General features: G+C 38.7%; 1 protein-coding gene across 1 annotated transcript; it reads left to right on the top strand.

The window, feature by feature from the left end:
• The first annotated feature begins 9,752 nt into the window (after nucleotides 1-9,752).
• Nucleotides 9,753-15,661, top strand: TNIP2 (TNFAIP3 interacting protein 2). The gene is made up of 6 exons (XM_077280173.1): nucleotides 9,753-10,557; nucleotides 12,076-12,366; nucleotides 12,765-12,851; nucleotides 13,288-13,569; nucleotides 13,685-13,801; nucleotides 14,116-15,661. Exons 1-6 carry the CDS (start codon nucleotides 10,192-10,194, stop codon nucleotides 14,347-14,349), a joined length of 1,377 nt encoding a protein of 458 aa, XP_077136288.1. The 5' UTR covers nucleotides 9,753-10,191; the 3' UTR covers nucleotides 14,350-15,661.
• The last annotated feature ends 306 nt before the right edge of the window (nucleotides 15,662-15,967 follow it).

Below are 15,967 nucleotides of genomic sequence, written 5' to 3'. Positions count from 1 at the left end.
TTTTATCCTGTTGCCCATGTGAAAATGAAAAAATTGAGGCTAAAATAATTTTTTTGTGAAAAAAAAGTACTTTTTCATTTTTACGGATCAATTTGTGAAGCACCTGGGGGTTTAAAGTGCTCACTATGCTTCTAGATAAGTTCCTTGGGGGGTCTAGTTTCCAAAATGGGGTCACTTGTGGGGGAGCTCCAATGTTTAGGCACACGGGGGCTCTCCAAACGCGACATGGTGTCCGCTAAAGATTGGAGCCAATTTTTCATTGAAAAAGTCAAATGGCGCTCCTTCCCTTCCGAGCCCTGCCGTGCGCCCAAACAGTGGTTTACCCCCACATATGAGGTATCAGCGTACTCAGGACAAATTGGACAACAACATTCGTGGTCCAGTTTCTCCTTTTACCCTTGGGAAAATAAAAAAATTGTTGCGAAAAGATCATTTTTGTGACTAAAAAGTTAAATGTTCATTTTTTACTTCCATGTTTCTTCTGCTGCTGTGAAACACCTGAAGGGTTAATAAACTTCTTGAATGTGGTTTTGAGCACCTTGAGGGGTGCAGTTTTTAGAATGGTGTCACTTTTGGGTATTTTCAGCCATATAGAACCCTCAAACTGACTTCAAATGTGAGGTGGTCCCTAAAAAAAATGGTTTTGTAAATTTTGTTGTAAAAATGAGAAATCACTGGTCAAATTTTAACCCTTATAACTTCCTAGCAAAAAATAAATTTGTTTCCAAAATTGTGCTGATGTAAAGTAGACATGTGGGAAATGTTATTTATTAACTATTTTGTGTCACATAACTCTCTGGTTTAACAGAATAAAAATTCAAAATGTGAAAATTGCGAAATTTTCAAAATTGTTGCCAAATTTCCGCTTTTTTCACAAATAAACTCAGAAATTATCGACCTAAATTTACCACTAACATGAAGCCCAATATGTCACGAAAAAACAGTCTCAGAATCGCTAGGATCCGTTGAAGCGTTCCTGAGTTATTACCTCATAAAGGGACACTGGTCAGAATTGCAAAAAACGGCAAGGTCATGAAGGGGTTAAAAAAAAGCTCCAGGCTCTTTTGCTCAGGGCTCCTCAGCGTCTTATGAGTCTCTGCTGTGCTCAGCGCAGTGGGTATGCTGTAGTGACATCATCGCGCCCTCTGCTCTGAGACATCAAAGAGTCATTTACACTGGAGTTGTGGAGGAACAGGGAGAGGTAAGTATTTCAGTTTAAAGCATGGGAGGGCACCTCATTTGTATGTTATCTGGTTGACTATAGCAGATTTCCCTATATATGACACCCCAACTTCTCTACAATATGGTAATTGTTGGTGACTTTTCAATATTTGTTATTTGATGACAGCACTAGCACTTTTTATATCATTTTTGATATCAGACCCTTTGAGACTCACCTCTCCACTCCCCTGTTGTTTTGACACTAGCACACCTATAGGAAGTTATAGTATATAAGAATTTTTTATATCACTTCTTTCATCACATCAACAGGGTGTAATAGGGTGAGAAGGGTCAGCCACGGTCTGCGCATGTCTAGGGTGCCAACCTCTGATGTAAGGTAGGAGAACGACTGAGGAATCAAATAGGGATAGATTGTGCCCCCTTTACTGTATATATTCCAGTCGTTATATTGGTATTGATTTTGTCTTTTGTGTAGTGGTGTTTTTAATCAATGATTTGATTAAAAGTTATAATTTTTTTTGGGGTAATTTGTCATTGGCGGTCGTTTGGTTGAAAATAGTTTGGTACTCCAATATCTAATATGCTGTGAATTAGGATTGTGCATCCTGTAATCCAGCTAGTGAAAGTGAGCAATTTGCAAATTAATTATGTTCCTGTAACTTCAGCAAAATTTGAAGAAACAGTGGGTGCAGGAGAAATGATCAGATATGCAACAATTATTCAACTGCATATGAGCTCTAAAGTTTACGGAGGATTGTTTCCTCGGCGGGTTTTTGTGAGCTCACAGGAAGCTGAGAAATTCCAGAAGTTGTATAACTAAGTTATAACTTCCAGCTGTTCCTGTCTTCAGTGTCTCCATATAAACATCAAAAGTTCTGCAAGGGTTAACTCATCTTGCGATTTCATAATGAAGACTATGAGTAGTGGGCCCCATGTAGAGACGAATATGTTCTGTAACGTCCTGTGCCCATGTGGCATTTATATTACCGGGGTTTTCTTGGCAGAGGAGACTTTGAGCTCCGTTAATCCCTTTTACAAAGTCCGATGCAGACTGTATGGGGATGAATGATTAGTCCCCATACAGTCTCCATATTGGATCAGCACATACCAATGACTATGGGTTATTAGAAATGCTCATTTCACCAAATATTGACCCTAGACTGCACATTGTCCATGACTATGGAGAACAGAATCTTAGAATGATAGAGTTGGAAGGGACCTCCAGGGTCATCGTGTCCAACCCCCTACTCAATGCAGGACTCACTAAACCATCTCAGACAGATGTCTGTCCAGCCTCTGTTTGAAGGCCTCCATTGAAGGAGGACTCACCACCTCTCTTGGATAGGTGTAATAAACCTGTGCATAAATCTCGCAAAAAAAGAAGAAATCAGGTTTCACAATTTTTTTCGCATTCCCTTTTTTTCGAGTTTATTTTTGTCATCTAATGAGTTTTATTATGAAACAAGATACCAAACATGACCAGGAGTCCTGAGGACAGCTAGCCGGTCCAGAATTATTGTGTCCAAGAAAGGTTGCTTATGTGAACCACTTGGTACAGATAGAAAATATGAGCATGTTTATTTTGATTTTACCTTCAGATTGCTGATATACTTGTTTTGTTTTCACCGGAAAATAAAGATTTGATCTGAAGGTCTTTTGCAGTTACGCAGGGGTTCTGATTTGCCTCTCTAGCAATCCTACAAGCAGCTCTCACTGAAATTTTGTTTGGTCTTCCAGACCTTATCTTGACCTCCACTGTTCCTGGTAACTGCGCTTTTAATTACAGCAGGATCCTACTTCTACCCCTCCACAAAGATTTAGATTTCAGTCTAAGAGAGGATACACATGTTCCCATAAGATATAGGCTTCAGTCTAAGAGAGGATTGGCATTAGGTTAGGTCCTGGCAACGAGAATCGCCTTATCGTGGCTGGCAGGTACACATGAATTGGCCAATTTATGAGCTAAGCATTCTCAATTTTTCATATTTCTAGTGCAGTAAGGCAATTCAATTTTCGTGTTTCATGTTTGCATGTTATAGCGCTACAGAGTGCTGCTTTATTTGTTTGTTTATATATTAGCAGCGCCTCCTTCTGTGCCTCCATATATTAGTAGTGCCCCTATATGCCTCCATATATTAGCAGTGCCTACTTCCGTGCCTTCATATATTAGTAGTGCCCCTATGTGCTGCTATATATTAGTAGTGTCCTCTGTGTCTTCACATATTAGTAGTGCCTCCTTCTGTGCCTTCATATATTAGTAGTGCCCCCATTGTGCTTCCATATATTAGTAGTGCCCTCTATGTGCCTCCATATATTAGTAGTGCCTTCTTGGGTGCCTCAGAATATTAGTAGTGTCTCCTTCTATGCCTCCATATATTAGTAGTACCCCCTTATGTGCCTCTATATATTAGAAGTGCCCCCTACGTGCCTCCTTAGTGCCCCCTATGTGCCTCCATAAATTACTAGTGTCTCATATGTGCCTCTATATATTAGTAGCGCCTCCTTCTCTGCCTAGATAAATAAAACATACCCTTTAATAAATTGCCTAAAATATAGTAACCACTAGTGTTGAGCGATACCTTCCGATATTTGAAAGTATCGGTATCGGATTGGATCGGCCGATATCCAAAAAATATCGGATATCGCCGATACCCGATACCAATACAAGTCAATGGGACACAAATATCGGAAGTGATCCTGGATGGTTCCCAGGGTCTGAAGGAAAGGAAACTCTCCTTCAGGCCCTGGGATCCATATTCATGTAAAAAATAAAGAATAAAAATAAAAAATATGGATATACTCACCCTCGGACGAGCCCTGGCTGTCACCGCTGCAACAGGCAGCCTCCGTTCCTAAGAATGCAGAGTGAAGGACCTTCGATGACGTCGTGGCTTGTGATTGGTCGCGTGACCGCTCGTGTGACTGCTCACGCGATCAATCACAAGCCGCGACGTCATCGCAGGTCCTACACTCACTGCATTCTTAGGAACGGAGGCTGCCGGTTGCACCGCTGAGGTCCAGGGTCTGTCGGAGGGGTGAGTATAGCCATATTTTTTATTTTTATTCTTTATTTTTTACATGAATATGGATCCCAGGGCCTGAAGGAGAGTCTCCTCTCCTCCAGACCCTGGGAACCATACACACCGCACACGCCTGGGAACTTATAGGAACTTCCGATTCCGATTTCCGATATCACAAAAATATCGGAACTTGGTATCGGAATTTTGATACAGCGAATATCGGCCGATACCCGATATTTGCAGTATCGGAATGCTCAACACTAGTAACCACACAACATATAAGACAACAGATCATTATAATCACAAAGTGCAAGTGCTCATGTGTAACTGTGTTCTAGTTAAAAATTGGTTTGATATCACCAACATAAATTCATTCACTACTGTGTTAAACTACTGTGTTTTCTCTTTTTAAATCATAATGACAACCCAAAACATCCAAATGACCCTGATCAAAAGTTCAGATACCCCATTTCTTAATACTGGGTATTGCCCACTCTAACATCAATGACAGCTTGAAGTTTTTGTGGTAGTTGTTGATGAAGTTCCTTATTTTCTCAGATGGCAAAGCTGCCCACTCTTCTTGGCAAAAAGCCTCCAGTTCGTGTAAATTCCTGGGCTGTCTAGCATGAACTGCGTGCTTGAGATCTCCCCAGAGTGGCTCAATGATATTGAGGTCAGGAGACTGAGATGGCCACTCCAGAATCTTCACTTTGTCCTGCTGTAGCCAATGACAGGTTAACTTGGCCTTGTGTTTTGGATCGTTGTCATGTTGGAACGTCCAAGTACATCCCATGCGCAGCTTCTGAGCTGATGAGTGCAAATTTGCCTCCAGTATTTGCTGATAACATGCTGCATTCATCTTTACTTCGACTTTGACCAAGTTTCCTGTGCCTTTGTAGCTCACACATCCCCAAAACATCAGTGATCCACCTTCATGCTTTACAGTAGGAATGGTGTTCCTTTCATCATAGGCCTTGCTGACCTCTGCAAATGTAACGTTTATTATTGTGGAGAAAAAGTTCAATTTTGGTCTCGTCACTCCAAATTACCTTGTTCCGGAAGTTTTGAGGCTTGTCTCTGTGCTATTTTGTGTATTGTAGGTGAGATACTTGGTGGCATTTGCGCAGTAATGGCTTTCTTCTGGCGACTGGACCATGCAGCCCATTTTTCTTCAAGTGCCTCCTTATTATGCATCTTGAAACAGCCACAACTCTAGTTTTCAGAGAGCCTTGTATTTCAGCTGATGTTATTTGTGGGTTTTTCTTTGCATCTCGAACAATTTTCCTAGCAGTTGTGGATGACATTATTATTGGTCTACATGACCGTGGTTTTGTTTTTACAGAGTCCCTGATTTCCCATTTGTTAATCACAGTTTAAACGCTGCTGACTGGCATTATCAATTCCTTGCATATCTTTTTGTATCCCTTTCCTGTTTTATACAGTTCAACTACCTTTTCCTGTAGATCCATTGACAATTCTTTTGCTTTGCCCATGACTCACAATCCAGAAATATCAGTGGCTGGATGAAATATGCAAGAGTCTGTCTGGATCCCAGAAACTCACTCAGCTTTTATGCATATGTAAGGAGGAAGACCGGGACAAAACAGAATTCATCATTTTTCCCCCATCTATCTCGACCCCCCCCCAACGGACCTATCCATTAAAGTAAACGGCTGCCCTCTCTCCCCATTCCCACAAGCTCGCTGCCTCCGGGTGATCCTTGACTCTGATCTCTCTTTCAAGCTACATATCCAAGCCCTTGCCTCCTCCTGCCGACTTCAACTCAAAAATATTTCCCAGATCCATATATTCCTCAACCAAGAATCTGTAGAAACCCTAGTCTCATTATCTCCCGCCTTGACTACTGCAACCTCCTGCTCTGTGGCCTCCCCTCTAACACTCTCGCTCCCCTCCAATCCATTCTAACGTCTGCTGCCCGACTAATCCACCTTTTCCCCGGCTATTCCCCGGGCTCTCCTCTCTGGCAATCCCTGCACTAGCTCCCCATTGTCCAGAGACTCCAGTTCAAAACCCTAACCATGAAATACAAAGCCATCCACAACCTGTGTCCACCGAATATCTGCACGCCACCTCCGATCCTCACAAGATCTTCTTCTATACTCCCCTGTTATCTCCTCTTCCCACAGTCGCATACAAGATTTCTCCCGCGCATGCCCCCTACTCTGAAACTCTCTACCCCAACACATCAGACTCTCACCTACCATTGAAACTTTCAAAAAGAACCTGAAGTCTTCCGGCAAGCCTACAAGCCGCAGTAACCAACAATCGTCCAAGCCACCGCGAGACCAGCTCTACCCTCACCTACTGTATCCTCATCCATCCCTTGTAGATTGTGAGCCTTCACAGGCAGGGTCCTTTCTCCTACTGTACCAGTCGTGACTCGTATTTTAAGAAAGTCCTTACTGAGAGCTGGAAGAGCCAGGAAAAATATGTAGACAACTCCTGTTATCAAGCCGAGACTGAAGTTTATTCGGAGAATCACAGCAGAACAGCACATGGATAGTCAGTGAAATAAAGCATGTGAGCACGAACAGAAGTCCAGACAGACAAAGTAACGCTGGGATATCTGGCCGATGGTCTGGCCATAGCCATGCCATGGTGTGGCACGGTGGCAGAATGGCGATGAAATGGCCATGTTGTGGCACGGCAGCAGGTTGGCGAGGTAATGCCCCTGAACAACAGTAACAGGGGCTTTTTATACATGATACAAACAAAGAATGCACATTGCGACACAAAGGGCGTATACATGACAACATCATACTGCGAAAAAATACACATTCAAGGACAAAGCATAAAATAGTTAAATGTAATGACTTTGAGGCTCATTACGGAAAACTCCATTAAATCTCGTAAATATAAATGTTCCTCTTAGTAACTGTCATTGTTCACTTAATACACGTATTTATTACCATGTGTTTACCCTTTTTCTGATCCAATTAACCTGTGTGTATGTCCACTATACCTGCTAATGGCTATGATCTCATCTTGGGTCTCCAATCTATGACTTTCAGACGTACATCTTAGAATTAGTTGGTTTCTAACTTTGCAGAAGATGGCTGCTAGAGCCAACATGGCTGTTCAGTATATTATGACTGATCATTCTCTTACACGTATTGTCTATGATTACTGGAATAAATGGTGCCATAATAATAAATAATAATATATATATTATCTCTCATCTATCTATTATCTATCTATCTATCTATCTATCTATCTATCTATCTATCTATCTATCTATCTATCTATCATCTATCTATTATCTATCTATTATCTATCATCTATCTATCTATCTATTATCTACCTATTATCTATCTATTATCTATCATCTAATATCTATTATCTATCTATCTATCATTTATTATCTATTATCTATCTATCATCTATATATTATCTATTATCTTTCTATTATCTATCTATCTATCTATCTATCTATCTATCTATCTATTATCTATCTATCTATCTATTATCTATCTATCTATCTATCTATTATCTATCTATCTATCTATCTATCTATCTATCATCTATATATTATCTATTATCTATCTATCTATCTATCTATCTATCTATCTATCTATCTATCTATCTATCTATGTCTCCAAGTGAATATGAGTTAATATATTGTTTTGTTATCCAAGAAGTATTGTTTCTCCTTGTGGAGATTATATTGTTTTGGACACTGGTATCTCTGATGTCTGGAATCTTCTGGTTTTTGGATTTGTATTTACCGGGGAATTTTAGTCTTTTAGTAAATCTTCTTCCCACCACAAAATTTTCTTTGTCTGCTTTGCATTGCCAGAGGTTAAGGAATTACCAAGCGGGTAACTTCCTGTCACCTTCATCATTACCAATCTGACTTCTTAAACTGGAATAATTAGCAAATCACATAAGACAAGTGCTGCCACCTAGTGGGAGAACACAGGAATTTGGCCTTTAAAAAAAAAAAAATAAATAAATCTGTAATTACTGATTTGTGCATCTGTGTTATTAGACTGTGCACTATTTTAGGAAAATGACTTATACATAGACATAACTCCTGTGCTGCCCTGAGACATGGACCTGTGACCAGGACATCTCTGTGCCCCCTACACTTACACTCCAGGCTTCCAGGATGTGTTATCCTAGTGGTCAATAACAACAAGCTCCACATCCCCTTCGCATGTTTGCTACAAGGAAACCAAATGTTCTGTTGTTCTATTGTTATGTTATAATGTCATAAAATATCATTATAAGACAAAGGAGGCGAGTGAATTCTTTATGTTTCTATAAGTAGATATATATATGTATGTATTGCTGCATTTGACTTTTATTATATTGAAAATTCTCGAGATTTTTTTTATACTTTGAGGAAGAAGATACAACAATGTATGTTACAAAATAGGTTATCCACGATGAAAAAAGGGTCTATTGTATTAATTTCCAAGTCATGATGATCCAAATATACTAACTAGTGCAGACTACCATGCCCCCCATGGCTATTCCCTGGCTCTAAAATATAGCGGCATTCAGGTAGTTGCAAAATTTGCGTTTCTAAAAGGTTAATATTTATTAAATAGACATTACACACTTTGCACAATATATGTGTAATGTGTGTATCTCTATGTGTGTAATGTACAAATATGCAATGTTTGTTTAATGTGTATATATGTATACGTGATGTGTGTTTAAGGTACGTTAAAATGTGTGTATGTATGCGTGTAATGTGTGATTAATGTGTATTTATGTGTGTGATGTGTGATTAATGTGAATACATAAGTGTGTGTTAAATGTGTGTACACATATACGTAATGTGTGCTCAAGGGTGATGAATATCTTTGTAATGTGTGTTTAATGTGTGTATGTGTGTGTGTGATGTGTGTTTAATGTGTATGTATATGTGTGTAATGTGTGTTTAATGTGTATGTATATGTGTTTAATGTGTGTTTAATGTCTATGTGTGTGTGTAATGTGTGTTTAATGTGTATGCATGTGTGTGCAAAGTGTACTGTACTTAATGTGTGTATGTATGTGTGTGTTCAATGTCTATGTTTATGTGTATAATGTGTGTTCAATGTGCATATATGTGTAGATTGTAAATAAGCCCTCAAAGGCAGGATCTTCGGTCCCTATACAATTATTTTCTGTTTTTACGTCTAACCAACTCTCTTTGTACTTTAACTTTTTCAAAGTGTCAGCCCAATGGAATAAAAAGTACTTTACAACAAATATTAATATTTATAAACATAACCATGCATTGTGTGTGCTGGTAATTGAGTTTTATAGCGGTATTATTTCAGCGTGCGGTATAATGGTATTTTTTATATTATTTTTTTAGAATGAAAATACATGTTAACACCTTTTTTAGTGTCACTTTGCACTCCCACTTCTTAAGAAAAAATATATAGAAATGTTATCCCGGGTGTATAAATACGCTTCGAACCCCTGTGATACAATATTGGGGGGAAAAAAATAACATATTCATTATCACGCCTGGTATGTTTTAATAGGCGTTGCTTCTGTCTCTGCTTCCTGGCAGAGGAGGCCTCGTTCCGCACTTCTGTAGGACGTGCTGGTGACAAGCAGCTGACTTAGGGACTGCACTTACAGTTTTTTACCAGCAAAACTTATTCATGGGGAGTTGGATATTTGGAAAGATATCTTCCAGGATTCTTAAGAATAGTGGGATAACAGGTTTTTTTTTTTTTTCATTTACGTAGAGCCCCCTTTGCTCTCAGAAAAGTACGGGCACCTCAGGAAATTCCCACAGAGCTCCTCCTACTCCTCCATCGAGCATAATATCTGCAGGCAGCAGGGTCAGCAGTCACTTCTCACCAGCAGCCCTCAATGTAACCACAGTCACTCCTTGTATTTAGAGCACAGAGGGTCCTTAAGACCTTCTGGCCGAGATCTTGACCTTTGAACTTAATAAATTCTCCTTTGGAATATCCCTTTTTATTTTGTGGATTAACCCTTGGTGTGGACCTTGTACAAGATGTCTATCAGCGATGGTAGCACAGACCCCCTTCTAGCTAGATTTAAAGATCTGGAGGAGACTGTGGATAAACTGCACAGGGAAAACAGATCTTTGAAGACGAAGCTGCAGAGTTACAACACCCTGAGCACTTTCTACCATGAAGCCCGGCAGCAAAACAAGAACCTCAACAAACAGCTGGCAGAGAAGGAGGCCATCATCCAGCAGCTGACAGACAGGCAGAAAACATTTACAGCTGCTGCGGAACATCACGCCGAGCCTCCTCGATCACTGATCGATTGTTTGATGGAAGAGCTGAACAGAATCAGGAACGAACACATCGAAACGGAGAGGATTTATCGTGAGAAAGTGGAAAAACTCAATCAGGTAAAACATGTATGCATTTGTAAAGTTTTATACTTTGCTGTTATTTGGACTTTTATATTTTTTATACAGTTATATGGACTTTCATACATTGTTATACAGTAATTTGGAATTTTATACTATTTTTATACTGTTATTCATATTTTTATTTTTTTATACTGTTATTCCGACTTTATTATTTTATACTTTATTTATACTTTAGTATTATTTTATACTTTATTTTATACTTTATTTTATACTTCATTTATACTTTAATATTTTATACTTTATTTATACATTAGTATTATTTTATGCTATTATTTCATACTTTTTGAATCCTGTTATCTGAACTTTTATACTTTTTTATTCTGTTACTTTACCTTTTATACTTTTTATACTGGTACTCAGTCTTTTACACTTTTTTATACTGCCATTCCGTCTTTTATACTTTTGTTATCCTGTTATTTGGACATTTATACTTTTCTATACTGTTATTTGGACTTTGATACTTTTTACATCTCTTACTGAGTGATAAAAGTCCTACCTTGCCACGTACCCTTTTAGTATGCAAAATAGGACATTGTTGCTCCAAGACTGGTGCTACTTGTTGAGATGTTCTGCAGCAGCTGCAGATTTACCTATGGAAGCCATTACCTTTTGCAAACAGTTTAGAATGCTTTATGCTTCTACAGACCTTCTTGTCTTGAGAGTTTACTCTTGAATGTACTCAAATTTATTTTGAAATTCCTTGAATATTTGGTTTGTAGGGATTGCACAAAAGTATCTGACTCTATCATCTCATCTCCAGAAATAGTTCTGTATATATTTATTAAGGGTTTTGTCAGCTCCACTTATAGAAACTGTAATACTTTCACATGCACTGTGAAATACGTCTCATTACTTCTCAGAAGGATCCTCGCTACTGTTTACTTCTTAGACCATGGCAATTCCAATATAAAGGAACACGCCTTATGTTTGTTTGCTGGTTGCCGTAGAGATTGACTACCTGTCAGATTAAAGTTCTACGTGAACTTTGAGGCCCTGATGTTTGTTATGTCTCTTGCAAAAGGGAGAGAGGCGTGTGTTACCTAACACTGGTTAAGTAATCCTTAACGTAAAGACCTTCGACTCCACTAAAAAAAAAGTTGATGAGTTCAATGCAATCTTTAAAAAAAAAAAAAAAAAAGAGTAGAAACCAGTTTTTTTACTGGTAGCTGATGGCTTAGCAACAAGCATAAACAGATTGGACAAATAGTACTGAAGTGCAAAGATAACAGGGAGTAGTCGTTTGTCTTCAAAGTGTTTGATCAACTGTGATCCTCCAAATTTGTAGTTTTTTGCAAGCTGGTTAATATATCACATATATTTAGGCTTATAGTGGAGGACTATCCTAAAAGAAGGCCACAAAAAAAGTCAACCAAGATGCATCCTTGTGACCTAGTTGAATTGCTTATTTTCTGAGTTGGTATCATATGCCAAATGGTATCAGATAAGTCTGTCTTGCTGAATAAAGTCTTAAATTTACCTATTCAATTATTTCAGGAGAATCAAAAACTTCAAACGCAGTTGGAGTTGAGAGATGATGAGATAGAGAAGGTATCCAGTTGGCCTCAACAGGAGAAAGATATGGAGCTCCTCCGACTTCAAAGATCTCTTGCCGAGAAGGAACGAGTCCAGGCTACTAGTGAAGTTCTTTGTCGATCCCTTTCTGATGAAAGCCACCAGCTTCGACGTAAACTTGCTGCCACGGCAGAGATGTGCCAACAACTTGTCAAGTGTCTCGAGGAATCCCGTCAAAAGGACAAGCTTGTTTCAGAAGAACGTTTCAGCCAGGTTTGTAATGGGTTGTCTTACTATGGGGAGGTAAATGGGTGGTGGGTGGTGTAACCGTCATGACCATCAGATGCCACCAAGTATTGATAAGTATTGATAAGAGTTCTCCACCCCAGAAGGTAGGAAAAAAAGTCTTCAAGGAAGACATTAAGTAGCCATGAAGCTCAGGTCTTCTGGTGGCCCAATTTCTAACAATTGGAGGAGATCACTCTAGTTATCAGCTCCTTCTTTTCTCGGTTGCACACTGACTCAACCTTGATTGGGGTTTTCATCGAACCGCAACCACGACAAGTTAATTATATCAAACCAAGAAAACACACTGCCATGTTATGACTTTTAGTAAATGTTAAAATCTTCAGTTGTATTAACGTTTTTTTACCTTGTATGGTCCTATACAGATTCAGAATAAAGGGAATAATAATGATACCTCCTCATCAAAAAAGTTAAAGGAAGAAAACCGGCTATTAAAACAGAAAGTAGTACATGTAAGTATATGTAAATATTGAGATATTTTCGTAAGACACTTCCCTTTTTTACTTTACTGGAATACCCTGATATTTACTTTCATTGAAGGGGCACATCATTTACGACTTTAGATTCGTCGGGTACTTTTGGGTGACTGAAATCATTCCTATATATAGTGATTGTTACTATGAGTCTTACGCATTTTACAGTAAGATTGACTTTACGTGACAGCTTTAACAATACATGAAGTATTTCTATCTACTGGCTAACACAGTACAAAGATATATATCTTTCCGTTAACAATACCTGATCATTTTTGTAAGAAGATATAATCATCGGCCATATTTGAGGGTCAATATTTTACCCTACCATTGAACAATACTATGACGAGGACCTAAATGAGGAAAAAGTTGCTCGTAGTTCACATCCTTATCATATCATGATTACCTTTTCCAGGTTGAAGATTTGAATGCCAAGTGGCAGAAGTATGATGCCAGCAGGGAGGACTATGTCAAAGGTCTACATCAGCAACTAAAGGAGCTAAAGGGCCAATCTGAGCATCTAAAGGCTCCACACACGTCGCACAAACACGCAGATCTTTTACAGAAGGAGATCTCAAGGCTCAACAAGCTGTTGGAAGAGAAAATGAAGGAACATACCAAACTCCAACAAGAAGCTGCTGAAATGGTCCACGCCAGGATTACTGATCAGGAGAGAATCCAGATGCTGGAGCAACAGGTATTGACAGAAGCACCATTGATTCAATCCATTGGTTTCCCATTATGGTTTGTTTTATCATCAGTTTTCTTTGCACTGATCCTTTAATAACTCCAGAATTGTGTTGGTATTGCAGTTACTTGTTTACAAAGATGACTTCACGTCAGAGAGAGCAGATCGGGAAAGAGCACAAAATCGAATCCAGGAACTGGTAGATGAAATCTCTGCTTTGCAGCGACAGGGGAGACGACAGGTAAGAAATTTAGGCCTAAATCAGATTCATATTACAAATATAACATCTAATTAATATTAAAAGGGGTTGTCCACTTTGATAAATTTCTTACAATTAGAAGCGATCAGCTATCAATTATTATGAGCTTGAGACTCTTTTAGCATGGAGGCTGTTTTCCTGCAGTGCCTCCACAGGAGAAATGAAGTATTACGGAGGATTAAGTGTCTTGCAATCTTAATATTCATGCTGCATTTCGAGATTTTTTGCTAATATGTGGAGAGGATAAGTCTCATTAGTTATAGTTATTAACAATTTTTCTTATTTTTTTCCCCCAGAATGACAGAGACTCTGCTGGTAAACAGAACAAAACGAATATTAGGAAAAACTTAGCTGATGCCCAGCTCGTCCTGAATGTAGAACCTGCAGAAAACAGAATACAAGATCGTCAAAGGAGCCCCAGCTCTGAACCGAGAGGCCAAGACGAGCTCCAGTGTCCTCGGTGTCTCAGGGTCTTCCAGGACAGACTAGGAGAAAACTTTTTGGAACATATCTCTGAATGCTGTCAGTGACTGTGACTCCAAAAATTTACAGATATATCCACTACACGACATACTTCTGTCAATAATGCTGCTATTTTCCTTGGTTTAACCACCAAGTAATTTGTCGAGAATCAATTTTAAGGGTGGGATCCGTCTAAGTAGAACTGGTGTCGGAGTCTTATCTCGTTTTATCTATTGCACTGCCTGTTAATAGTCATTTACTTTTATGAGGCTGGCTTCAAATTTTTGGACAAATTTCAGACTGACAAACGATTAGGTTGGAAGAGTAATTGGAACTTGAGTAGGAGGATTAGGTGTATGGGTTCGGCCATACGGGTTGTCAATAGTATACTGTGATATGTCATTGGCCTTTGACTGGGACTCTTAAAATGGGTTTTATTCACTATGTAGATGTTTACATGATTAAATATAGGATGACAAGACAGGGAAAGGTTCAAAGCAACTGTCCAGGAGAAGAGGGTGGTGTGACCAATGAGTTGTCCAAGTCAATCATGGGCGGCCATTATAATACCATGAAGGAACTTGCTTGGAGCGTCCTTTGTTTTGGAGTCATCTAAATAGACAAAGACAATTGTGTGTGGTTTACGATAAGTTTTCTTGAACGGGTTGTTGCCTAATATAATTTTTATAGTAGAGTACAATATGTTATAGTGCTAAGTAGGATCTTATTATACGCCAATACAGGGTCACAATGTTACTTGACAGTTTTCATCATGACATGTTATCATCGTCCTGCTTAAAAAAACGATACATAGAAGAAGTCAGGATAAAAAAAAAAAGTTAGGCGTCAATGGTTTTGTATCCGTAAATGTGAAATTTATAGGAAATCAAAATCAGGTTTACATTAATTGAGACTACAAAGTTTTCATTTCAATGCACTGAGACAGAGGTTAGAGTATAATATATGATATATTGCGATATGTCGGCCGTATATTCCTATTTATCAACTGGAAAAGCAGATGTCGTCAAAACTGGAGCTGTACTCTAATCAATGAGTCATAAAAGTGCGAGACACACCGCGTACAATTACTTATTGCCCATAAAAACTGGTGGAACAAATTAATGAAATTACCGTAACTCAGCTGCTAAGGGGTCCAAGACCCCGATTTATCCTTATCGGGCCAGTTCATCTGATTTCTAGAATTTTTTTTTTTACTTAATCCAATAGAGATTTATTTTTATATCGACCTGCACTGAATATTTTTTCCTATTTATATTTATTTTGTTAACTGTAAATTTGTATATTTTCCTCGTAATTTATTTATTTCTGAACCTGATTGAAAATCTTATTTTTGTAATAAAATACATTCTTGTAACACTAATGTGGGAGATTTACTTGTTTCTTGGTAGTCACGGTTGAGGTGTAATTTCTTTGATTTTGATTTATATGGGGTTTTTTTGCATATATTTTTCATATATTATGAGCTGGACATAGAAGAGTGACTCAAATGTGATGAAAGTTCCTGGTCCTTTGTAAGATCCAGCACCCCTATAAATGCCGAAATAACGTCTGACATTACTAGCTCTTGTGGTCGGCATTCCACAGTATGACTGCTCTAACTGTAAAAAACCCTTTCCTATTTAGCTGTCGGAATCGCCTTTCTTTCACCCGTAATGAGTGCCCCCT

Source organism: Ranitomeya variabilis, chromosome 1 (assembly GCF_051348905.1).
Source record: "Ranitomeya variabilis isolate aRanVar5 chromosome 1, aRanVar5.hap1, whole genome shotgun sequence".
In the NCBI taxonomy this organism is placed as follows: domain Eukaryota; kingdom Metazoa; phylum Chordata; class Amphibia; order Anura; family Dendrobatidae; genus Ranitomeya; species Ranitomeya variabilis.
Note: the sequence above shows the minus strand (reverse complement) of the source record. Positions and strands in the feature narration are given on the sequence as shown.